This window comes from Staurois parvus, unplaced genomic scaffold (genome assembly GCF_062004578.1).
Source record: "Staurois parvus isolate SC_StPar_1 unplaced genomic scaffold, SC_StPar_1.0 ptg001051l, whole genome shotgun sequence".
Lineage (NCBI taxonomy): Eukaryota > Metazoa > Chordata > Amphibia > Anura > Ranidae > Staurois > Staurois parvus.
Genome location: NW_028318847.1, coordinates 5,497,061 through 5,524,547, shown reverse-complemented (window position 1 = coordinate 5,524,547; position 27,487 = coordinate 5,497,061). Strand labels below are relative to the sequence as shown.

Here is a 27,487-nt window from a genome sequence, read left to right as displayed (position 1 = left end):
CATACAATTTATTGACTCCTGGGCCAAAATACAGTAAACAAGCACTTGTCAATTGAAATCTTATTACAAACAAATATATTAGTCTGTTGATACAGAATTAGATAAAGCAACATGAAAGATCACTTGAAAAGTGAATGTGCTCTACTACTTTAGTAAATCAACTCAGTTTATTTATGCTATTTATAAACAGTCTGAGAACAGAAAATTTGCTGGGTATGAGATGCAATCAATGTCAGCTATTCTGCAATAGCCAATATTCACCAGAAATTGTTTCTTATACCTTTTTTTTTTTATTTTTACCAGCCATATACCAGACAAAATATTTCCTGTTCCCGTTATTTGTGACTCCGTCGCTGTTAATACTAGCCTATATGGCCTCTGCATGAGTTTAACTACAATGTAGGGAGTACATTTCCCAACCAGAACTGAGAAAAGGAAACATCAGGGACAGAGGCATACCTTGAAGCTTGTGGGCCCCAATGCAAAAGTTGACCTGGGTGCCCCCCGCTACCACCTGCTGCTTCTACCGCGTGCCAAGATACTCCAAGTTATTTCTGATCTTTATTTACATAGTGAGAGGGTAATTCAAAAGATTTTCTAGAAGCTGTCCACATTTAGATATACCTCTCCAATTGTTTTGAATACTTGTAATCAGACCCCGACCTGAACCCTCTGAGTTTACTGAATCACTAACGCAGGGAAATGCAGCAAGCGCTTTTCCCCAGTGATGCAGTGTAAAGGCCAATTTACACATTGTGTGGTGACAGGCGTTTTACTACATTGTAACCGCAAGGACACGCAGAAAACAATTGTTTCCTATGTGTTCCAATCTCACTGCAAAGCAGCCTGGAGCTGTGCTGCAATAAAATACAGACATACTTCAGCACTTTATTTTATTTTTTTTCTATTTTAAGTGGTTCTAAAGTCTCCAAGACTTTTACCTTCAAGCATTCTATGCATGGAGATGAAAACGCTTCTGTGTGTAGCAGACCCTCCCCCCCCCCTCCTCCCCTCCCTGCTTGCTATGGGACACCCGACAGGGGGGATGGGCCAGGAGTGCCAGAGAAGGACCGGACAAGAGGAGGAACCAGGCTGCTCTGTGTAAAACCACTGCACAGAGCAGATAAGTATGACACGTTTGTTATTTTTAAAAAAGAAAAAAAAACAAGCTATTAGCTTCACTATAGCTTTTATTGCAGCATGCTGTACAGAATAGCATGGCACTGTATAGCAGCACATCGTCATGCTGTAAAGCCCCATGAAAGAAAAAATGTATGTTTGACTTATGTGTACCTTTTGTTTATCCAAAACTAAAAAAAAAAAAAAAAAGGAAGCCGTGTACACTAAATTGCACATCACATTGCCCGTACCAAAGTCAGGAGTGGACAGCTGTCAGACAGGTAAAGCGCTCTGGCAGCTGTACGCTCTACTGTGAATACAGCATTTATCCCAGTGTTTTTCAACCTTTTTTCAGTCAGGACACCATTTAAAATTATGTAAAATCTTGAGGTACCCCAGTGTAGAATGTAAAAACGCTTGCATGAATATATTACAACCTTTTAATTACATTCCCCCCCAGTGAAATCATTAATCTCTTTCTTCTCTCGTTCTCATTCCTTTTCTCTCTCATTTTCTTCCCTCCTCTCTATCTTTTCCTTTCTCTCTCTCTTTCTTACTCCTCTCTTGCTGCCTCTGTCTATTAAATTCTCAAACTTTACTTCTATCTCATTCTCTCATTCCATCTCTCTCTTCCCCCCATCTCTTTTTCTCTTTCCATTTCTCTCTGCTTCTCTCTCTTTCCTTCTTATTTCATCCTCATTTAATCTCAATCCATTAGTTTATGGTCTGTTAACACCAGAAACTGCATGTGATATGCACAGTGACACTCTGCAATTTCTGTGCAATTCACATGCAGTGCGATCTGAGCCCATTTATTTTGTATGGACTGAAATTACACTGCACCACAAGTAGAGCATGAGCTACGTTTTAAAATGCACTGCAACAAAAGTACCATGTGATCTGGTGTGGGCAAACACACTGTGTTTCAGACCAGCTTTGAGGTGTCATTAACTTATTACTGACACCCACTGCAGATCGCAAATAGAGTATGTTTTGCATGCAGTGTGAATTGCACAGGAACGCATAGCATGTTCCTGTGCAATTTCTGTGAACAAGTCCTCGTGGTTTCCCTATGTGTTCATCTCTCTCTTTTGGCTGAAAAAAAATAAATACAAGTTTGTCTTACTGCACACTGAATGGACATTTCCATTACCCACGTTCAGATAATACAGGCAGTCAGTGTCCTAGCCATTCCCAGAGCAGTTTGCAGGCAAGACTGTAGTATCCATAATGTGAAAGTTAATGCTGCTGTCTGGTGAACAATGGCCACATTTTACCTGTCTGTACAGTTTGGACTACAGAGCCTGCAGAGGGTCTCAGCCTCCCCCCAAACAGCTGCAACTCATCCAGTTCTCTTTTCATCTTGTGTCAAATTCTAGATAAGACATCACAGGGTATGTGAGGAGGGGGCTGGGCAGAGGGAGAGATTATATTTCATTGGACAAGGATGACTAAGGGGTGGATATTAACTCTTTCAGCAAAGTAGAAGGAAAACAGCACATTGTGATACATGGGAGGAATCTCTGCTTTCGCTTTAAAGAAGGAGGTTGACAGGGAGTCCCCAGGGCCCCCCTGGAGCAGGGGCCAGGTCGCCATTGCGACTTCTGCAACCCCTGTAGTTAACGCCAGTGATCAGGGATCCCTCTAGAGTAGGGGGTCTCTAAACTTTCTGAAAAAAGGATCAGTTTACTGACCCCCAGACTTTAGTGGGGGGCGGACTGTGGCCATTGGGAGTAGGAATTGTCCTAGCGTAAGAGTAAACAAGGCATCTTTGGTATGATGGGGAGAAATAACACACCATTTTTGGTGTCAGTGGGAGAAATAGTGTCCCAACGTTGGTGTCAGTAACAGAAAAAGTGACCCATCATTGGAGTAAGTGTGAGGAATAGTGCCCTATTGGTGGATGTCAGTAGGAGGAAAATTGCCCTGTAGTTGGTATCAGTGGGAAGAATAGTGCCCCATCATTAGTACCCGGGGAGGAATATTGCCCATTGTTGATGTCAGTAGCAGGAATTATGCCCAATTGTGGGTGCCAGTGGAAGGAACAGCGTCTTGTATCAGGGGAAGGAAAAGTGCACCAAGAGCCAGATAAAGGCAAGGGGCCACATCCAACTCCTGGACTGCAGTTTGAAGACCACTGCTCTAGATGTACAGTACATTTTGCTTTCCATAATTGGATGTCTGGAATGTAATTTGGGAATATGCTGGGCCTAGCTAAATATATCCATGGACTGACTTCTTCTGGCATTTGTTTATCTCATTGATTATAGGAGCACATTGCAGCATAGAAATTCTTATGTATGGCTCCTGTCAGAGATAAACTTGGGCTTTGTTTACTAAAAGAAATAGAGGTGTCTCTTAAAGTAATACATAGAAACACAAATCAGCACTTAAATTTATTATAGATATATATTTTACTGTGTGTGACCCCACTGCGTGTTCCCTTACTGTCTATACCTGTGACACCAGGACAAGAAATCACATATGCAACTGTCAGCAGGACAGGAAGGCATAGACAGCAATAAAAAAATATTGCCAGAAGTTTTACCCCTTCCTTATTCTAGTAAACATTTGCTTTTGTTTGTGTCTCCAATGAGAGAGCCCCCACCTTCCACTTCCAGTCCTTACAGGGCATGAAGGGAAATCACCCCAATAGTTACACAAATAACAATACAAACACGACAGAGCATCCATCCCTTTACCACTCTATTCAAAGCCAAGTAAACAGTTTTGCCTGGAGTTGGACATTAATTCATTAGATTACAAATTTAGGCTTTGATGCCCTAGTGTAGTGAGAGCTGGTCTTTTTGTTTTGTGAATTTTAATTATTTGTGCATAGCTATTCTGTGCATGAATCTAATCACTCAACACTTAAGGAAATTAAAGGTCTAGGCCGTGTCTTTAACAAAATGCATACTGAACTTACTGTAAGAATCCAAATCTGTCCGTGACTTTATATAGAGCAAAGTCTGCATCCTCCCAAGGGTCAATCTGAGTCCCTGGTTGCCTTCCCTAAGGGGAAAAAGTGAAAAAAAAGTTGAAATAAGCACAAGTTAGCAAATACAAAGTATGCTTTATGAATGCCAAGCTTTATTAACCACACGCTCAAGAATGCAAACCTTATCACTAGTACATTTGAGAATGCAATGCTTTTTCAATTGCACTTTCAAGAATGGAAAGCTTTATCAGATGCACATTCAACAACATACATAGTGCAGAATGCAAGCTTTGAATAGGTTCGGCTGGTGTACAGCTTTGCACCAGCTGACATTTCTCAAATTTTGGGTGGTGTCAAAATAGGAAAAGCATACCATTTTGAGTGAATAAAATTCTTCTGTAACATTATTATAGTATTCATTTTTCTAACATGTATTAGAAATAATGGAGAAAGCAGGCCAGACCATTTCACTTTGCCTACTGTAGACTCATTTAATGAGCTTTTAAGGTGGATGCACATTCAACAACATATATAGTGCAGAATGCAAGCTTTGAATAGGTTCGGCTGGTGTACAGCTTTGCACCAGCTGACATTTCTCAAATTTTGGGTGGTGTCAAAATAGGAAAAGCATACCATTTTGAGTGAATAAAATTCTTCTGTAACATTATTATAATATTCATTTTTCTAACATGTATTAGAAATAATGGAGAAAGCAGGCCAGACCATTTCACTTTGCCTACTGTAGACTCATTTAATGAGCTTTTAAGGTGGAACTGAACTCAAATGTAAAGACTGCCTTGTTATAAGGAGCATCTAGAAGAGTTACATATCAATGCCGCATTGAGTTTCTCTTGTGAGATGCAGGGGAGTGCCTTTCATTCTGAATGGCACTTACACACATCTCATTCTGCAGCGTGACCGCGGGTACAGGAACCGTGCAGAAACTGCATGGTAAAAAAGATCACGCGATTTCCATGTAGATGCATTTTGGAAAAGGTGCATGCACTTCATTCAGCCCATTCATTTGAATGGGTTGCTGTGCCCACGCACACATGGGCCTCACAGTCCGTGCACTAATGTGAACCAGGGGTCACCAAGATGCCCATCTCTATACAGGGACCCAGTGCAGAACAAAGCATAGTAAAGTAAGTAATGGCTGAAAACTGATCCTTTTCCACCTGTCTTTTTTTGGGCACAGCTTCTAGAGATCAGTTTCTCCTTAAGGTATCTCCATACTGAGTTATATACACATTTTGTGTCTGAAACTGTGTTTCTTCCTATTATTCTATAAAAGGAATCCTGTCATGGCAGAAGCTCAGAGGCTCCATCTGCTGACCCTCACTATGAAAATGCTAGTTACCTGGCTTCTACATGAATCTGGAACAAATATGAAGAGAAGGGCCTCATTAGCTTCAAATTTATTCAAGGTTAGTGACTCAAAATATGGAGACCAGTAGGTCAGCACAACATCCAAGCAGATAGATTTTTTAAGAAGGAGGTCAGTAATGCAAGCCAAAATGTTTTTCCCATGCCAGATTTCTTTAAGGAGCATCCTCACATGATTGCCCCAGGGATCTTAACTGGCAACCTGCTTCCAAGGAGTCATGGATCACACCTGTCCACACTTACTGTAGTCAACCAATTGATCAGACAGAAAGTAACTGTAACTTGCAGTTTAATTAACAGGTGCAAAGTTGGAAGCAATAATGCAAAGTTATTTTTCTAATACATACTGGACTAATGACAGGTTCCCTTTGGTACACTTTATGTAGTGCTTTTTCAAACTTTACAAGTCAACAATTATATAATTTATAAAAGAAACTAATACCAATAAAGTATATGTTACTTTTCTTTATATTCTAACACATACCTTCTCATATTTGCTGATGATTTCCGCTCTTTCTTGTGCTATTAAAGTTTCAATGTCTTTCTTCATGTCAGAGTCTGATAATGGACAAAAAATAATTAATAATAGTAATAATAGCAATATAACTGCAGTGCATTTAAGTATAGAAGAGGTATGATAACAGAACATTAGTCCACCAAAAGATTTTTTTAGTAAAATTGTCAGAAAAAAAAATCTGGCATCCACTGTAAAATAACACTTAGGGTTTAAAGCAGAATTAAACCCTAGATATGATGGATGCGTTTATTTTCTGTTAAGCTTTTTTCCTTTATTATTTTCACCTGGTGATCTAGCCAGTAACACACCTCCTGTCCTAGGGTGTCTCCACTCTGGTAGGAGCAAGTGAGACACCTTTGGACAGCAGTATTGTCAGTCTGGGGAGAGGGTAATGTTGGATACATTAGCAGATTTAGAATGACTTAACTAAAGCCAGGCTTACATGGATCAAAATCTGGCCAGTTCAGCAGGGACCGACCGAATTTAAATCCATGTATGGGAACTGTGGTTATACAAATCCTGTTGGATTTTTGCTATATCATTCAACGCTGATCAGTGTATTCTGAAGGCGAGGAGGTTTACCTGCTGTCAGAATACAATAGCTCAGTGGTGAGGACTCCCCATCCACATAGAGCATGTGGATGTGGATATTAAAAAAAAACATCTGACTCATTTATGGGCTGCCTAACAAATTAAAACTGGAATGCTGCCTTTCAGACAATTATAGCGACAGTTTTTTTTTTCTTTTGGGATTTCTTTTTAAATGAATAAATAAACATCAGTGTAAACACCCATGTCAGTTTTAAAATTAATTGTCTCAACGGTGACTGCCCCATATGCTGGATAGCTGGCCTGTGAAAAAAATATAACTTACTGGCTTGATCAGCAGATTAAAATAAAGACAAAAAAGCCTAAAAAAGAAAAAGTAATGCAGCCACCACATCTAAGAATTGGTAAACTGCAATTTCATACATTTTTGGTTTTGGGAATAATATTGCTTCAAACACCTTTGTGCTGCAGTGCGTTGCATGTTGTGGTACCGTTAATTTTGAATGGTACCTCAGCAAACTAAAGAACACCGTCTCAACACACATATGTTTCAGCACACCACAACATATGAGAATAATCCCCTCATTGCCCTCTCATTTCTTTAAGAGGCAGTGTAAAAGGTGAGTTTTGGTAGTACAATAGAATTAAAAGCTCCTTATATTGACCATTTTTTTGCATTGTGTAAAAGCTCCTTTCTAGACAAACCCTCAAAAACTTTGAAAGAGGGGCTTTAATTTTTACAGGTTAAAATTTATGAATAAATGTACATTATATTTAAAGTAATTCTAAAGGTAATTTTTTAATTGCCTTTACCTGCTCTGTGCTCTCAAGCTACTTGCTATTGGGGTGCTTGTAAGTGCTCGCTCCCGAGCCAGATTTGACACACAGAGCACATCTTGGCCTCTGGCTGCTTCCTCTCTGTCCAATGAGGGAAAAAAAGAGCCAAGAGGGGCCGGTTATGCTGCATGGAGAAGATTATTGTCTTAATGCATAGAATGCATTAAGATAAAAAACTTTCTGCCATTAGAACCACTTAATCGAGAAAACTGCTTATACATTTTCACTTCCTGTCCCACAAACACAACAGGAAGGGAGAAGAAATCTCTTCAAAGTGAAAGTAATGGCCTATGATCATTCAATTGACCATTAAAGCAACAGATACGAATGTTGCCAGAGACCATCTGTTCAGTCGTGACCTCTACACTGATTTAGACTCAGACATGTTGATAAAACGTGGCAGAATTTTGTTGATCACTACTAACTGTTGGAACAAATATCCAGGTGTGTTGGAGAACTAATTAGAGAGTCTAATACTGATTGATTAAACTATAATTTTAATCCATCATTTACATTTATTATTGATCAATTTAATTTTCAAATTGATATTTTTGATCAAAAAGTATGGAACACCACTGTGTTTTGTCATTTCATATTTAATCAATGACACATTACTTGTTTGCAGTCGTTTTGTACCAAGATCAATCACAAATTGCTACATTATGACCACTATTAAGACAGTTGATACCAAAATACGTGTTACCATTAGGTTTACCCTCTTTGCTGTTCTGTTAACTGTTGTAAAAGTTTGGACCTCATATCATGTTCTGTCATTAGGTCAAATAAAGAAGGCGATTCTCCCCAGCAGGGACACAGCCATATAAACCTGAGAGAGGTTATAAAGCTAAGCAAATAATGACATTTCTGCATTAGATATACTTTATTGGCCCAGCATGCGATGTTGTTGGGTCACACAAGGCACCTATTAAAATGTATGTAAAGCCCAGAATGTTTTTCTGTGTCAGGCAGACTGTGAAAACTTAAAAGCAGTGTTAGGTTTTTACTGCTGCCTGTGTTTTTGCTTCATCCTCTATACTCTCCTGGTGAATATAGAATGTTATAGGAGATCCAAAATTTTAGAGTTGTCACGAGAAGAGAAAGCGGAGCGAAATCATCCAATAGAATCACGTGTGAGTAGGGGTTAGTACCCCTTTTAGTGAGGTCCCACCCCTAGATGGGTATTGGGTGGAGCTAGTATGCTCAAAATCATGTGTAGAACCCACCTACAGTTAAGACACTGGAAGAGTGGATCAGCCATTCTAAGTTTGTGTTGGGGTTGCACTGTGCATGTACCATGTGGACATTCCTTAATTCTGGAGGGTGGCCTCAAGCCAAGAGATTGTGAGTGACCTAAAATGGCAGAGTTTATCCCGATTACAGGTGTGTGCGTACCCTATCTTGTTCCTGTTGCAGGATAATGGTGGGTGGGGCCTTTGGCCAGCATGATCGTTGTTGGCGGAGAATCAGGGCTGGCTATACACATGTACCAAGGACAACTATCTAGTAGGGGATTTCACTTGGCTCTGGAGAGATTTTCTTTCACTTGTTGTGTGTCAGGGCCAGAATATGGAAGAAATTACTCCAGATCAGACACAGACAGAAAAAAATCAGCTCTTAAAGTTGAAGTTTAAACAGAAAACCCCCGCCAAAAAACAAACAAAATCAGCACAACGGATATGACTTACCATTGATTCAGATGTGTCCCTTGTGCTGCTGGCTCCTGGATTCCTTGAAATCCTTATCCTCTGACACCCTCCACCCCCACCCCAGCTGATGTAATTTCTGCTGCAGTGACGATTAATAAAACAGAGGGAGCTCTGACAGGCACTCATCAAGAATGCCTGACTATACCTGCCCTTTCCACGCAGTTCCTCTATTCACAGAAGCTGCACAACATCTTTTATGAATGAAAAATGATCTCTGAATGGAGGATTGGTAGATGATGAAAAAGTCCTCTTTCCCTAGTCACAGATAATTTTACAATTATAAACGCTGTAGTATGGCTTCTATGACTGGTGGACCTGGGTGGAAAGGTGGGCATTCCCAGGCACTCTTGACAGTTGTCAAAAGGGACACAATCAGATTACTAGTAAGTCATATCCTTTGTGCTGCTTTTGTTTTTGTTTTGTTTTTTTTCATTTTGTCTAAACTACAGCTTTAGCCATTTTATATTCTACCCACCAAAAAAATTGCCTTTACATACACTTTAAAATCGCAGCAAAGCATGTACCAGAAAGAAGGTTCAAGGAGGATATCCTGTTAGTCACTTCAGTAGTATGCTGAGCAGAAGAGCCAATATACTGGTCATAGATTATCAATTTTTCATTCAACTAGCAAGCGAAACGGAAAAAAATACAAGCAGACAGATTCCTCCATTCACACAAAAAAGGTGGGTGGAAGAACCTGGTGCTGTCACAATACACTGATTGGCTACAGCCACTGATCAACAAAAGTTTTTTGACTTGTTCATTTGACAGAATTCAATCTAACAATCAACTTCTGTCAAAAAAAGGATGGTGACACATTGACCAAAATTCAGCTGGTCCCTGCTTATCCATTTGATCCAGTTATCCAGTTTCAATCCATCTATGGCCACTTTCACTTTAGAGCAGTGCTTCTCAAATAGTGGGGCGCGCCCCCCAGGGGGGGCTCGAGGCTCCGTTAAGGGGGGCGCGTACAGGGGTGGGCAGAGGGCTGCTGTCTCTTACCTGGCTCCCACGATGATCCATCCAGGAAGCGCTGCTCCTTCCGTCACTCCGGCCACTCCCTCACTCCTGCCGCTCGGCTCCGCCTCCTCACCGGTGATTGGCCGCCAGAACTGTAGCTCAGGAAAGGTACACAGGCGGCCAATCACGGGCGAGGAGGCGGAGCCGAGCGGACCCGCGAAAATCGAGTGAGGGAAAAGCCGGTAAGTGTGCAGTGCAGAGGTGCTGCTGCAACCACATATGCTGGCTGCAGCAGCGCCATACTGCAACGGGTCAGCAAGTGTCATTGGTGTCAGTGGGAGGAATAGTGCCGCATCATTGGTGTCACTGATACTAATGATGGGGCATTATTCCTCCCACTGACACCAACGATGGGGCAGTATTCCTCCCACTGACACCAATCATGGGGCACTATTCCTCCCACTGATACTAATGATGGGGCATTATTCCTCCCACTGACACCAACGATGGGGCACTATTCCTCCCAGTGATACCAATGATGGGGCACTATTCCTCCCACTGACACCAATGATGGGGCACTATTCCTCCCACTGATACCAATGATGGGGCACTATTCCTCCCACTGATACTAATGATGGGGCACTATTCCTCCCACTGACACCAATGATGGGGCACTATTCCTCCCACTGACACCAATGATGGGGCACTATTCCTCCCACTGACACCAATGATGGGGCACTATTCCTACTTATAACAATTTTATAAACAAATGATACTATTTACAGTCGCGAGGGGGGGCGCAAAATGTTTTGTTCTTCCTAGGGGGGGCATGACAGAAAATAATTGAGAAGCACTGCTTTAGAGGCTGTTCACCCAACAATGAACCATGTTCTACATACTTCTATAATATGGGAATACATATGGCTTTCACCAGGAGAGTAAACTAAGTGCCCGTTCACATACAATTGTGTTCAAAATAATAGCAGTGTGTTGAAAAAAGTGAATAAAGCTCAAAATCCTTCTAATAGCTTTTATTTCCATACATACAAATGCATTGGGAACACTACACATTCCATTCCAAATCAAAACATGAAGAAAAATAGATCAAATTTGTGTTCTTCCTCTAAAAAAATGAAGAAAAGTGAATATTAGACTGTTCAAAAAAAATAGCAGTGTTTGTATTCTTCTTTACAAATTCAAACATTCACTATATAAACTGAAAAATGTTTGAATATTTTGCTTTCCTTTGAATCACTTAATTAATATTTAGTTGTATAAGCACTGTTTCTGAGAACTGCTGTACATCTGTGTTGCATGGAGTCAACCAACTTCTGGCACCTGTGAACAGGTATTCCAACCCAGGATGATTGGACTACATTCCACAGTTCTTCTCTATTTCTTGGTTTTGCCTCAGAAACTGCATTTTTGATGTCACCCCACAAGTTTTCTATTGGATTAAGATCCAGGGATTGGGCTGGCCACTCCAGAACATCAATCTTGTTGGTCTGGAACCAAGATGTTGCATGTTTACTGCTGTGTTTGGGGTCATTGTCTTGTTGGAATACCCATTTCAAAGGTATTTCCTCTTCAGCATAAGGCAGCATGACCTCTTCAAGTATTCTGATGTATTCAAACTGATCCATGATCCCTGGTATGCGATAAATAGGTCCAACACCATAGTATGAGAAACATCCCCATATCATGATGCTTGCGCAACCATGCTTCACTGTCTTCACAGTGTATTGTGGCTTGAATTCAGTGTTTGGGGGTCATCTGACAAACTGTCTCCGGGCAGTAGACCCAAAAAGAACAATCTTACTTTCATCGGTCCACAAAATGTTGCGCCATTTCTCTAGGCCAGTCAATGTGCTCTTTGGCAAATTGTAACCTCTTCAGCACATGTCTTTTTTTCAACAGTGGGACTTTGCGGGGGCTTCTTGCAGATAGCTTGGCTTCACATAGGCGTCTTCTAACTGTAACAGTACTCACAGGTAACCTTAGACCTTCTTTGATCTTCCTGGAGCTGATTGTTGGCTTGCTATTTTGGCTATTCTTCTATCCATTCAAATGGTAGTTTTTCACTTTCTTCCACGTCTTTCAGGTTTTGGTTGCCATTTTAAAGCATTTGCGATCATTTTAGCTGAGCAGCCTATCATTTTCTGCACTTCTTTATAGGTTTTCCCCTCTCCAATCAACTTTTTAATCAAGGTACGCTGTTCTTCTGAACAATGTCTGGAACGACCCATCTTCCTCAGAATTTCAGAGAGAAATGCACTGTAACCAGCATATACAACATTTGCTGCTTTCCTTCCTTAAATAAGGGCAATATTTGCCACCTGTTCTTCAAAGAATGAATGACCTCACTAATAGAACTCCACAATGCTATTATTTTGAACATGCCCCTTTCAATTAGTGATTCAATTACACAGAATCAGCAGAATGCATGTCATGACTGTTGGGTCTGTTGGATTTCTATTACTCTACTACACCTGCTAGTAAATTATTTGCCATGTAGAAATATCATTTCTACCAAAAACAGTGATTGATCAGGTTAGTGATGTCTGACTGCTATTATTTTGAACACAACTGTATATGCAGATTGGATGTGGTTTGAGCCGCATCCAATCCGCATGACATGTGAAATAGCATTGTTTCCTATGGTACGTGTTCACATATGTCCGGTGCACAGCCGGCGCAGATTCAGTGAGCAGTGGCTTCAGGTTCAGGTGCAGATTATAGACTATTGATTTCTATGGGAACCGTATATAAACAGCATATGTGTGAACAGGAAAATACTGAGAGCTAATCCTGTCCTGAACCTGATGTAAACCTGACATGAGCCGATGAACAGCTACTGTGTCAGTTAACTGTGAAACCTGAGCTTCAATCCGCACTGCATATATGTGAATCAGCCCTCAATATTATGTTGAGGAAAGGTTGTGGAAACAGATGTAAAAAGTGAGACAGATATAAAGAGCCACTTTGGTGGATTTATGAAATTTTATATTATTGTATTTATTATTTTATAAGATCTATCTAGGACTGGTTTCTAATTTTGTATTAATATCATCATTCTGTAATCTCTGCAGAGCAGCACTTTGCAGGCTCACAGGTATGATGCTGGAGTTTATTCAACCTAGAAGACAACTGGCAGCCTGTAGCAGAGCAAAAGTATCTGTGGGTGACCATGCCAAAGGGAAGGCAAGTATTGCAGTGAAAGCAATCATGGAGGGAGAGGACAAATCGATGCTCTGATTCACTTATTTACATATTTGAAATTTTCAGCTTAAAAAGCAGAGTTCCACCCAAAAAGGGAAGCTCCGCTTGTCTGCCTCCTCCCCTGCTAGATTTGGCACTTTTCTTGGGGGGGTACCTGGTTTTGACAGGTACCTGCTCCCACTTACGGCTCAGTTCACAGCAGCAAACTGACCTGGAAGTCCCCCCCTTTCCCCGCAACCTTCTGGGACACTTCACAGGTCCCAGAAGACTGCGGTCCATTCACAAAGCACAGCACGCTTTACGAATGCGCAGTAAGAAAACCGACTGTGAAACCACCAGGCCCTAATATTAAAAATCAGCAGCTACAGTATTTGTAGCTGCCGACTTTTAATTTTTTTTTTTTTGGGGGGGGGGCTTTTCTTTAAACTATTATAGTCTTTTCTCATTAAAGCAGAAAAAGACAGGCGAGAAGACATGTTAATAGGAGCCTAGAGCCCCATCTGCTGGCAAATAAGAATAATTATTCATATACGCCTCTTAATATTCCCCTGAATAAAAAAAAATGTATTTAGTTACTCCTCATCATAATAAATTATATACTGTATAAAGCCAATATGCCTTGCCTCTAATTACAGACAACTGTAAATGAAAAACTTTTTTCACTCAACTGTCTAGTTCAGGGGTAGGCAACCTGCGGCTCTCCAGCTGTTGCAGGACTACAAGCTCCATCATGGCTCTGCAAGTCATAGCTGTAACTGTCAGTTTTGTAATGTTGCAATGCCTCATGGGAAATGTAGTTCCATAACAGCTAGAGAGCCACAGGTTGCCTACCCCTGGTCTAGTTCAACTGTATTACTGCATTGCTTGAAAACATATATGCCGTCTACACAATATCTTTAATTTTAATGTGGTTAACTGCTTAAAATCTTGCTGGATGGCCATGTACACACATGAACCATTAAAAAAAAAACAAAAAAACAATACACACATTTCCTGTATTCCCCTCAAAGAGCAACAATGCTGCACATTCGGAAATGATCTATAAATTGCATAATTACTTTGTAGAAGCTACCTAAATTAGCTTGATCCACTGGATTCAAAGGAATTCAGCAAATTAAACTAAGAAAATAACATATAATAAATATTCTGATTGGCTATTAACTCCTTCACGCCTAAGGGTAAAAAAAATCTTAAAGCTGAAGCGCAATTTTGCAACTTTGACATGTGTTAGCAAAACTGATCATATCATCACAACTACTGTGTTCGTCCAGGTGGATTATAACTTGTTTTGTTTCAGGACAAATTGGGCTTTCATTTGGTGGTAAATGGTGATGGATAGCTTCTCATTTTTTTTTTTATTATCAAAGGAATCCTGACCCAAAATAGCAAAAAAACACCATTTTTTTAAAATTAGTTGTATATTTTTTGCTACTACCATAACCAACCACCAAAGAACAACCCAAAATAATTTCTCCTGCTCGCAGTGATACCACATATGTGTATGTTAGTTGTTGTTTGTACCCATAGTACGGTCCAGAAACAATAATGCGCATTTTGCTTTCTTTTTTATCCTGCCACTAACTGACACTAATACTAATTTAAAAAAAAAATAAATCCTGACCCCCAACAAAAAAAAAAAATACTGAACCTGACCTTTGACCCTGACCTTGACCCAAACACTAACCCTGGCACTGTCCTAAATCAAACCTTGATCTAGGTATTTTTAATTATATTTTTTTATTATTATATTTATTTTTTACAAACACTTTTTTTTCTCTCTGAAAGGACAGAGACATACAATGTATCTCTCTCCTCCATTCAGAGAGAGCAAACAAGGGGGGTGGGTTTCACAGTGACTGATCACTGTGATATCCAATCAGAGACTTTCCCAGCGATCATGTGACCCAGAATCGGGAGTTCTAACGATCAGGATCCGGGGCTCTCCCTGACACCCTGGTCTTCGTGATGGGAGCGCGCTGTGCAGAGCACCCCCAGCACAAAGACAGGTACACAAATTAGCGGCCCCACGGAAAAAGTCCAGTTCAGTGGAGCTGCTAATTTGCTTATGCTCAGTGACAAGGTTTTTATAATTGGCCCTTATGTATAAAAATCTTTACACCTGAACTTATTCAGGCAACAGGGTTCATTATTAAACTATTAGTCAATTGCTATCAATGGACCAAGCCTTTCCAAAGGGTTTCCATCTTCCTCTTCTACAATATCTCTACGTGGTAGGCGCTAGGGATGGCGCTGGTTATGTTCTGCACAGGATGCCATAGACTTACCTTTCTTGAAAGAATATTTAACCCTATCTAATTATTTTTTTAATCTCAAAAGTTTCACAAGGTGTACCATGGCTTGTTCAGGACTGTACAGACTGTAGTAAAGTGTCACAATAGTTACATGAAACCATCCAGGCCTATCCCTCAGATGATAACCACAAAGAGCAGATGAAAACTAGGTGAGACTGACAAACCAGATCTCCAAAGAATGACATCATGGCTGGCCAGTGCTTTGTATGAATGCCAACAGAGAGCTACTGCTTGTGAAAAGCTATGTATGAATGTATAATATACACAGCGGTTTGGATATTTCCCAAGTTAGCTTATTTCTTCCTGATCTGTAATCCATCACAGCAAGGAATCCAAAAACCTCAGGCACAAACAGACTTTTTAATTTAATGTTTAAGTGAGTCCGGCTCCAAACGTTTAACCTCTTAAATGTATTACTTGTCTAGGGTCATATAAGTTCTACATTGGAATGACCTAACAACTCTGTCTTTCCATGTATATTTCTTCTGATAAGAAGTCACTTTGTTTTCTTACACAGCTGACCGGTACAGCCACAAGCCAGGTTATTGTCCTGAAGTCACTTCTAGTGAAGCGCCGGTTTTTAAGTGGAAACAGCTTAGCAGACATGGTCCTATCCACTGTTAGGAGATGCCTTGATTTATTCAAGGAGGGGCCGTCTCCAAACCCTGCACACACAGCTTTGTTGCTAGGCTTCTTTCCTCCTTTCAACCACATGCATAAATAACTCAGCCCATTAAATGCTGCTTTTGCATACTGACGGTGCAGAAACAGTCTAAATGCAAACTGATAGGAGCTTCAAACTAAAACACATTTACTTTATTCTATAAATTATTACTAAAACCAAGTTTAAAAATATGTCTAATATGGCACAGCCAGCGGATTAAAGAAGGACTGCGCAATACAGAGACAGTATGTGGCTTTCGCATATATTTGCAACAGAGATCTCAGTTTGTATTTAAACTTAGAAACAGAATAGATAAGCCCTGTTTACTTGATAGTAGGGCAAAATGCATGAATGTTTTATTGTTTACTGCCAATAATGGTTTTACATTTTTATTATTATTATACAGGATTTATATAGCGCCAACAGTTTACGCAGCGCTTTACAAAATGAAGGTACACATAACAGTTACAATATAATTTGGTACAAGAGGAGCCAGAGGGCCCTGCTCATTAGAGCTAAACCAACTAAGTAGCTGCCATATTCTGTTTGTTCTGTTAACAAAATATACCTTTATTGGATGCTGAAAACTGAACTTCAGGAATGATACAAAATCTACCTTTGCAATGGAGCCGCTGGACCGCAAGGGTCAAGAGGTCATTGTCTAGGAGTGTATGGATCAGGTGTAATACCTTACTCCTGGCTCTGGCAGGTTCCCTCAATCCATGTCTTCAGTTCACTCTGCCATTTCTCTATTGCACTCTCAGCCACAGTTGCATGCTTGCACGTTCATTCTCACCCTAAACCTAAAATATGCTTTTGTAGATTTAACATTTGTGCATACTGATACAGTTTAGTACTGTACATGTACAACGCCATTCATGGACTGCTTTTTTGCCCTCTAGTACACATCCATAAATAGCAAAAAAAACAAAAAAACAAATCAATGCAGGAAGCTGTATTTACTGCATCAGTTGATTCTTGCATCCTCTGTATTCAGATGGCTTAAAAGAGGTTCGGGAAGTGGACAGTGTGATTCAGTGGACAGAAATGTGTGTGGGACGATTTCCAATGTGACAGCCATTTATAGAGACTAGAAGGGGAGGGAGGCCTCGTGCAATGACTTTCATCTACTTTGTGCTTCATGTGCAGGACAATGTTCCCATGATGACATGGTCTGCATCCAGTGATTCACAAAGGGCTGTAAAACCACATAAATCTGTCTAGAAAATCTTGAACTGTACTAATATATACAAAGTAAAGGTTTTATATAGACAGACAAATTATTCACTGTAACAAAGACAAAACGTATGGGATGAACTAAACAAAAGTCAGCCAATCAATTTAGAACTGTGAAAAGGACTTTGCTCATCTTGGCTAAGGGTCTGTTCACATCAAAGCATTTTCCACATGTGAACTCCTACCCACAATCAGGGATGAGGATGGAGCAACTAATTCTTTAGCTCTGGTGCTGAGCATGCTGGAGTCAGACTGTTGCATGCAACAGGGTGGAAATGCTTTCCATACATTATTCCTATGCTTTGATTTTTTAACCTGCATGCTTGGGATAAGCATAGATCTATACTCAGACACAAAAATTAACAGAACCCTCCCCCCCAAAAAAAACAAACAAACAAAAAACACAATCTGTGCTCAACTGCATGGGTTAACAACTCGTTTTATCCAGGGGTGCACGGAACTATACTTACCCGATCTATTGATCCTCCGGAAAACCGCGCTCCCCCACACCCAGTGGTAGACTGTTCCTACCATCCTCACATGCAGAGCCAGTCTATGGTCGTGATGAAGTCAGGAACAGATCCTTTCTTATGTTAGCATGAGAAAGGATCAGAAGCGGCAGGGACCAGTCTTGCGCTCAGAGAATTGACAGATGAGGTGAGTATATCTCTGCTCTGCAAACCCCTAGAAAATGAGTTAAGACATGCAGTGCGCATGCAGAGGCACAGCCCACTGCATGTGGGAAAAAAAAGTTTTTCGGCGTTCTTTTAACAAATCTAAATAAAATCGGTTTCATCAGTTTTCTGTAAGGGCTCATGTACACTGCAGCTGATAAACTGATGTTCAGGAGCTTTTCTGCGTTTTTTTCAGCAGCCCCTGAACTTTCCCTAATGTTTTCCTATGTGTCCATGTACACATAGTCATTTACAGTCGTTTACAGGCAGTTGAGTTTACAGTCGTTTTTTTGAAAGCAGCAAAATTGCATTCAGGAGTAGATTTTACCGACGTTTCAAATGCCAAACACTTGTAAAAGTGGTTAACCACGTTTATACGCGTTTGCGTTTAAAAGTGTTTTTTGACTGGTCCATATTCAGGGCACAACTCACTAAGCGGTATCTTACCATATCCGAATATGCGGTAGAATACCACATGGTATTAAAAAAAAAAAATTGATACCACTAAAAAAGGCTACTATTGTAAATTACCACATGAGTTCGTTTATCGACTCAGTATTTTAGTAGTGAAAAGCATGCATTAATGTTTCAGCTGTCATCTGAATGTAAAAGAAAGAATTGTTGGCAATTAAAAAATAATTTAAAAACAACGGCGTGGGATCCCCTCTCCCATCCATACCAAGCCCTTTGGGTCTGGTATGGATTTTGAGGGGAATCCCCATGCCACAATTTTTAAAAAAAAAGGGCGTGAGGGTCCCCCTAAAATCTATACCAGACCCTTATCTGAGCATGCAGCCCGTCAGGTCAGGAAAGGGGGGGGGGGTGAGCGAGCACCCCCCCCCTCCTGAACCATACCAGGCCACATGTCCTCAACATGGGGGGTGCTTTGGGACAGGGGGGCTCCCCTCCCCAAAGCACCTTGTGTGACAAGGGCCTCTTCCTAACAAACCCTGGGATGTGGTTGTGGGGGTCTGCAGGTGGGGAGCTTATTAGAATCTGGGCCCCCAGATCCCAGCCCCCCCCACATGAATGAGTATGGGGTACATGGTACCACTACCCATTCACAAAAAAAAGCTGTAGTGGGAAAAAAAGACAGGAGACATTATTTGACAAGTCTTTTATTAAAAGAAGGAAAATAAAAGAATGCAACCCGAAGTAGATCCAACATCAATCATGATGCCCGCCGCCACCGCTCCAAAAAAAAAAAAAAGGCTCCACTCCCGACGCTGGCCACTGGCAGTCTGCCTCTGAGCTGGTTTGACAGTTCTTAAATATGTAAGGGGCGGGGCCACCTGGTGACATCACCTGTGTGACCCCGCCCCTGACTCTGCGTGACATCATTGACCGGGGCATGCTGGTCACTGATGTCACACAGAGCGCGGTCACATACGTGATGGGCCCCCCCTTTCCTGGCCTGCCAGGTCTGTGCTCGGATCAAGGATCTGGTAGGAATTTAGTGGGGACCCCACGCCATTTTTGAGGGTTAAAGGGCCTGGCATGGCTTTTAGGGGGAACCCCATGCATTTTTTTTTTTATTTACTGTGGGGTCCGTCCTAACCTTCCTACCAGACCTCAAGACCCAGTAACCCAGTGGATCCTCAGTTGGAAAGGTCTCCAAGTCTGCTCTTGACCCTAGATAATCCTGCACCATATGATGCTGATGCTGCCGATGGGTACTTAAACCTAACAGCCCTGGGTGCTGAGGACTAAAGAATTGTTTAAAGCATCAGTCAGCAGGCCGCCTTCTCCACTGCTCTTCCTTTGGAATGGTAACCTCACAGTGTCTGGAAAGGTGTTACACAAATTTTTCTTCACCTTGTCCTCAAGATGTTTCATCCTCGGCTCCCTCTGCGAAGGCAGGATGAGCTCTGCAACTTTACCCTTTTATTGTGGCACAAGAAGGTTTGCCAACCAGTACTGATCCCTCTCCTTGATACCACAAATCCTCAGGTCCATTTGCAGGCTTTGCAGAATCAGGGAGCCCATGCAGCTTAAGTTTGAGGAGGCATGAGATTCTGAGTCCTCTGGGTCACTGAGGATGACACTTGTCAGTTACTACCTCCTCCCAGCCACGTACTACTCCTGGCTGGGCTTCTGGGGACTGAAATCCATCCCTTGAAGACTGAAATCCATCCCTTGAAGACTGTCATATGTTATCCTCTACTTCCCTGCTGTCACAATCCTCCTCCTCTTCCTCCTGTCTGTTCTGCGACCCCCCGCAGGGATGGTATCTGCATAAATGGGGCCTTGAGAGGAAAGGAAGTCCTCCTCTTCCTCCCACTGATATGCCTCAAGTGCCCTGTCCATTATTCCATGGTCATAGCTCACCATCCTTGTGGCCTCCTCAAATGGTGACAGGACAGTGCATACATACTTTATCAGCAGCCACTGGCGTGTCAAAAAGAAGCCAAGCTTCCCTTGTATTTCAATGTTTTTATTAATTTATAAACAGTTTAAGAAGACAGGAGCAACAAAACACGCCCATGCAGGGGCTATCAATTGCACATAAAAAAAATAAAGAAAACAGTGCTCCAACAACAACAGAACAAAAGGTGCGCCCACACAGGGGCTATCAATGGCACATAAAAGACAAAAACATTGGCATAACACCATATGTATATAATTACGGTATCAACCTAAATAAAAAAATATACCCTATAGCATAAATTCACACCTTCACCATTGAAAGTATATCTATATATATATATATATATATATATATATATATACATATATATATATATATATATATCTCTATATATCTATCTATATCTATCTTTCGCTAATATGCTACCCTAAACATAAAACTCCCAAAATGTGAAAAGTAATAAATAGAATATCACAAAATGTCCAAAATAAAGCAATAGTGTCGAAACTAAAGTCAATATACAAAAATCAAGCACTTGTATCCTCAAAAAAATATAAAGTCATATAATGGTGATTCCAGAATACAGTAAATCCAGGTGCCTGAGCCTTCCACGAACAGTGTAAACCTCAAAAAAAGAAAACTTACATAGTGCGTTATCCTTAACAAACCAATACATAAATAATACACTGTGTAAAAATATAATACACTGTGTAAAATCACACGTGACCACTCTCAGTGAAAAGTGAACTTGTGTGTCAACCGTGACAGTGAATCACTCTCGGTGCAAAAGAAAACAGCAAACAGCAAGTGTCAGTATCTGTGTACACTTCTAGTTAGTAAGGAATGAATACCCTTACCAAAATAAATTAATATTCACGCCTTAATACCACCAGGGTATGATATAATTCCAAAGATCGCCCTCCTGAGAAAAGATCTTTAAGATGTCATCACAGCTTTATAAGTGTAACTCCTTGATGTCATCTGGGTTAGTTAAGTCTGAATACTCCACACTCCTCCTGATACCATGCTCCACCGATGTACAAAATATATAAAGAAGGATATAGTGTAATACCGCAAAACACCTTTATACTTTAAAACTGTGCTTACATCACAACAGCTTTAAAAACGCCATGTTTCCATAAACCAAGCATCTATGTAGTCCAAGTAACATCCACGAGTGTTTGGTAAGGATTTTGCCAATTTCCAAAATGGCCGCTCCACCACTTCCGGTTCGGCCGTGTGCGTCTGACGTCACTTCCCTTCAACTGACAGTCCCATCAGGAGAGTCCAACGGTCAAACACAGCGTGGGAGGTCCAAGATACAGCTTCAGCCCGGAGAAGAGCAGGACAGACTTGCTCTTAGAGGGGTCTGAGGGAGGGCCCTCTTCCTGTTGGACAACTTCTCCTAGAGGCGGCCCAGAGGAAGCAGCCTCACCGGGGATCCAGATGAATGAGCTGGGCTCTGAGAAGCCTCCCGGTGAAAAGAGGTGTAAAGTTCCAAGAGAGAGTGAGCCTCCTCTGGTGTGGCAACAAAGTGGATGTGGCCCTGGTAGTTTAAGGTGAGGCGGAACGGAAAGCCCCAGGCGTATTTAATACTGCGGTTCACCAGGGCCAAAGTAAAGGGCTTCAACTGGTGGTGCCTCTGAAGAGTGGTCTGGGAGAGGTCCACGAAGAGCTGGTAGCGATGCCCCTGGAATCTGAGGTCTGGGTTGTTTCTAGCCGCCAAGAGGATCGTTTCCTTAGTGCGATAGTAAGTGAACTTGATGATAATGTCCCTCGGGGGCCCATCCGGTCGTCTGGGGCCGAATGCACGGCGTATACAGTCAAATTCGAGCCAGTCAATGGGAATGGCAGGCATCAGCTCCTGAAACAGGGCAGTAGCGGTTGAGATCTGTGACAGTTTCTGGGATACCCCTTAATCGCAAATTGCCGTGGCGGGAGCAGTTTTCGAAATCCTCAAGCTGGACCAGCGCATCCACCAATTCTTTCTTGAGGTCACACAGATCCTGTTCGTGACTTTCAATGACCGTGGCCGCAGTGTCCGTTTTATCTTTGAGATCGTTCGTCTGATTGCCCAACTCCCGAATTTCTCGCAAAAGACGTTCAGCCAGCTTGGAAGTAGTGAAGGATAATTCCGACTCCAGCATGGACCTGAAGTGGCGCAGGAGCTCAGCATCCCTCAGAGCTGGAGTGGGAGACTGCAGGGATGCCTCTGATGCCGTCGTCATCACCGCTGGGATCCAGCCCACCCGCGGGTAGTGGCGGCGGGGGACCCAAACTCGAGATTGGGGCTTCGGATGTGGCCTCCGGCGGGGGACCCCAATTTGAGGCCGGGGCTTCAGACGCGGCCTCTGGTGGGTAGGCTGCAATTTCTGGCGCGGCCTGCCAAACGCTAGAGGCTGCAGTTTTCTTGCCCATTGGGGCAGCGGGGGACAGGGGGCTAGGAGGGGCTGGAGGGAAGGCAGGCAATCCCCCCTTGCCTGAGGGCTGGAAGATCGGCCGAAGTGTCCGGCGGTCGAGGAGCAGGCCTACAATGCGGCCATCACAATTGCTGCTCACAAGCGCCCTGCCAAGCTTCCCTTAGCCTGTCCTTGTGCCATACTGACACAGGTAATTATTGATGGCCCCCTGCTGCGTATGCAGCCACTGCAGCTTTGGAAATGTTGAGTACCACCTGGTGGGCATGTCACAAATAAGGATGTTGGTGGGCAGGTTGAATTCCCACTGAATGTCAGCCAGCCGAACACTGGCCTTGTATGACCGCTGTAAATGACCACACACTTTTCTGGCCTGCCTCAGAAGATCTTGTAAGCTTGGGTACCTGTTCAAGAAATGCTCCATCACCAAATTCAGGATGTGTGCCAAGCATGGAACATATGTCAAGTGTTTCTGTCAGAGGGGGAGGAAAGAAGGTTGGTGCCATAGTAGCATACAACCATTTCTGGCTCAAGCTGCCTTGGCGTCAACCACCTCTGAGCTGCCCCTACAAAACTGACAGAATCTCTGGCCCGGTGTGGTTCCTGTCTCCTTGACAGACCAGCTGAAGCACCGCATGGCATCTATTAGCCTGACTGCTTGCGTAGGCCCTTGAATGCTTAGGGAGCACTGCTGGTTCAGAGGACAATTCAGAAGAAGAGGCCATAGAGGAAGAGGAAGAGGGGGGGTGGAGCAGACAGATGTGGCAGAATAACCAGCAGCTTTTTGGAGGTTTGCTGGCAAAACAAGCTCCAGCACTGAACCCTGTCCTGCATCCTTCCCAGCTGCCAGCAGAGTTACCCAGTGCACCGTGAAGGAAATGTAATGTCTCTGACCATGCCTGCAGAACAACGTGTCAGCAGTAATGTGGACCTTGCTGCTGACTGCCTTGTCCAACAAGGCCAAAACATTGCCTTCCACATGATGGTACAGTGCTGGAATGGCCTTACTTGAAAAGAATTTTATTTTTGGAACCTGCCACTGTGGTACAGCACATTCTGCAAACTCACGGAAGGGGGCAGAGTCCACCAGATAGAAAGGCAGCAGTTGTAACGCTAGTGTCACGGTTTAGGTTGCGCTGCTCTCCCCCTCTCACTTGACCTGCCCAAATGACCCCCCTCTCATCCTGCCACGGCTCTTTGAAGCAGAGCCGCGGAGGACGAGAGGTGTGACTCCTGTCACCCTCTTACTATCTTCTCCCCATCCGGCAAGGCCGGAGGAAGGAAGACAGCTGCCCCGCAATGAGGATTCACACCTCTCCGTGGAGAGGTGTGAACCCCCGGCGGGGTTATTCCAGGCCGCGGCATCAGGCTGACGCCGCACGGCCCCAGCGTCCGCAGCGCGGGCACGACTAGTTCCCACGCTTGCGGATACCGCTGGACAAAGGCCGTGCTCTCGAGAGCGCGACCCCTGTCCAGGGGAGCGTGCCTTGTTGCCGAGCGATGAGGTATGCCACCCACGGCCCGCCCACCGTTGCCAGGATGACCGATGCCGGGCTTCCCGGTCATCCTCTTCCAGCTGCTACTCTGCACAGATCCCAGGGGATAAGGGGGAGAACCACACCAGCTGCCACTCTGCACACCCCAAGCTAAAGGAGGAGAACCCCGCCAGCTGCCGCTGCAAGCCACAGAGAAGGGGGAGACCTCCGCAAGCTGCCGCTCTGCAAGCCCCAAGGATGGGGGGGAATTACACTAGCTGCCCTCTGCAAAGCCCCAAGAGAAGGTAGAGATATGCCAGCTGCCCTCTGCAGTCACCCAGGACTTGGGGGGAGGATTGCTACCGCTGACACTGCTAATACTCCAGGGCTGGGAGTACCGCTGACACCGCTAATACTCCAGGGCTGGGAGTACCGCTGACACCGCTAATACTCCAGGGCTGGGAGTACCGCTGACACCGCTAATACTCCAGGGCTGGGAGTACCGCTGACCTGCTAATATTCCAGGGCTGGGAATATCGGTGACACTGCTAATACTCCAAGGCTGGGAGTACCGCTGACACTGCTAATACTCCAGGGCTGGGAATACCGCTGACACTGCTAATACTCCAGGGCTGGGAGTACCGCTGACACTGCTAATACCCTGGGTCAGGACTAACTGCTGTGGGCCCCACGATACTCTGCCTAATACTCTGGGGCCCGGATTACCAGCTGTTGCTTTGTGCTGGGACTACCCGATGTTGCTGTGTGCTAGGACTACCTGCTGTTGCTGTGTGCTGAGCAGGGTCACTCCTGCTGCTGTCTGCTGTGAGCCAGAACATCCCTGCCGGAGCCGTGAATATATGCTCCCCGGTTTTCCCTGAACTGTTCTTGTACCGCCTCTTCATCTCCCTGTTTGGATTACAAACTGCTGTAGAGACTTTAACTTTGCCCCTGGGGCTGGAATACAAGTATTTTGAGCCCTCTCCTTGCTATTTCCCATACTGGGCACTGCCACACCCCCTGTATCCCCAATTTGAGTGACTGTCATTTGCTTTAATAAAGCCTTGTGTGTTTGCCATCTGCTTTGCGTGTTCTGTCCTGCTTACCCTCCGTCACAGATAGCAATTTAGCCAAGCTAGCATTTAGACTCTGAATATGTGGATGGGTGGGACAGTATTTTTTTTTTATGGTTCAGCAACTAAGGTAACAAAATTTGCCTGGTGAAATCAACAGGTGGTGTACTGCTAGCAGATTGGGTGCAATGACCTGTGGCACCCATTGCTATACCATCATCCCCCTCAGTGGAGGCTGTTGAGATGACATGAGGTATAGTAGACGTAGAGATCCCAGAGCAAGGAGTCTGCACTTTTTTATGAGGTGTGTCTTTCAGGTGCTGTTGCCAACAGGCTGCATGGCAGGTTGAATATATGTCTTGTGAAGCATGTGGTGATCAAGCGGCTAGTGTTTTGGCCACACTTGATCTGCTTCAGACAGAGACTGCAAACAGCAATGCTGCGGTCTGCTGCACATGTTGAACAAAAGCCCACACAAATTAACTTTTGGAAGTCAGCGGGGAGTCTGCAGCCCCCTGCACCTGAGGAGCTCTGTCGTGTGATGCAATGAGGTGGCTGCCCTTACGCCTGCCCCTGAAGGACATCCTGCCTCATTGGAGTTGTGCCTCCTCAATTTCCTCCTTTGTTCTCTCAGGCACCCAATTACAGTCAGTGACCTCATAATCCCCTCCCTCCGTCATTGGAGTCAACTTGGCAGTATGCTGCAGCTGGGGAAACATGACTGACAATTTCTTGTTCGTCATTAGCACCTCCTCTCTCTAGGCTCCTCTAACTCCCTTCCTAAACCTGGGAACCAACTTTTGAGCATTCAAATTGCTGCGCATCCTCCAGCAGAATGTAACGAACACTATGATGGAATAATTCCGGTGACTCCTCCGTGCATGATGGTGGGGCTACAGAAGGAGTAGCTGTGGACAAGGAGCCTGTGCAATAGGCCGCTTTGGCAGCTGCAGTGGATGGCGAACTAGCAAGAGCCTGGGCGACAGAGGATGAGAATAAGCTTAGCTTTTTTTAAAGGGGAAACTGAAGGGTATAGCTTTGTTTTAATAAGACCCACTTGAAAGAAATAATACACCAAACACCATAAATGGGTGAGATGATCGCTTCAACTGGATAAAATAATCAGAAATAAGTGTGGTATAGGAAACTTTTATGGAGTGCTTAGCCTTGTGAACCCCAAAAGCTACTGGTACTTCATACAACACAAAAGGGAAATCCACAAATTTAAGTATATCCCTGACCAACATAATTAGTGTCAGCGCCTTCTATTAGAGTGAGTTTGAGATGAATTGTTTATCATTGCTCCCCGAGGGGACAGGCCCTGTATTTAACTCCACCGTCCAATAGCCTATACCCGCTGCCTGAGTCAGCTCCTGTTCAGAATTCTCCAAGGGCACAGAGACAGTGTACCCATTTACCCAGCACAAGAACATTATACCTTGGAAATTAAGCCCTCCCACATGCCCTCCAGGGAATCCAGGGATGTGGATTGCCCTGAGCAAACTGAAAGTGGGAGAAGGGAACCTGAAGGCCAGGAGTGAAACCGCAGGTGATGGCTTACATGTATTGCAAAATGGCTTACCTTACAACTCCATAAATTTTGGATAAAAAAAGGGTATCTCTATACTGCAGGGCCTCAATGGAGGCCTAAATACCTGTCTCTACCATGTCACCCCCTCAATGCCAATGAGCTGTAACAATGCAGGATTCAGCCTCCAGAGGAGTTTATTCACAGACCACGGTCCTGGTCCCAGCAGTTGGTGACCACCAGATGAGTAAAGGTAGCGTAATTTATGTAATCCTGCAGCATTCTTGAGAGCAGCAAACACTATAGAAATGAAGGAATTGCACCCCCCCCCTCTTTAAACGCTGCAGCACCTCTGAGCATCACTAAAACAGGGCTGAGTATAGGCACACTTTAAACCAGCAACAGGGAGTCAGTAAGCCCTGTGCAAACGTGGTGGCTGCAGTTTCTGCTACTTGGCTGGGAGCTGTAGCTTACATGCTAGCCTCAGGAAACACTAAACAGAAAGTATT

The 27,487-nt window shown here is 43.4% G+C and overlaps 1 protein-coding gene across 1 annotated transcript in view; it reads right to left on the bottom strand.

The window, feature by feature from the left end:
- LOC149440871 (uncharacterized) overlaps positions 1-27,487 on the bottom strand; it is a 207,510-nt gene that overhangs the window by 73,587 nt on the left and 106,436 nt on the right. The window contains exons 3-4 of the mRNA XM_089658104.1: positions 5,928-6,001; positions 4,046-4,131 (exon numbers count right to left, since the gene is read on the bottom strand). Of these exons, the coding sequence (XP_089514230.1) occupies positions 4,046-4,131; positions 5,928-5,993 (152 nt within the window). The 5' untranslated portion in view covers positions 5,994-6,001. The remainder of the gene's footprint in view (positions 1-4,045; positions 4,132-5,927; positions 6,002-27,487) is intronic.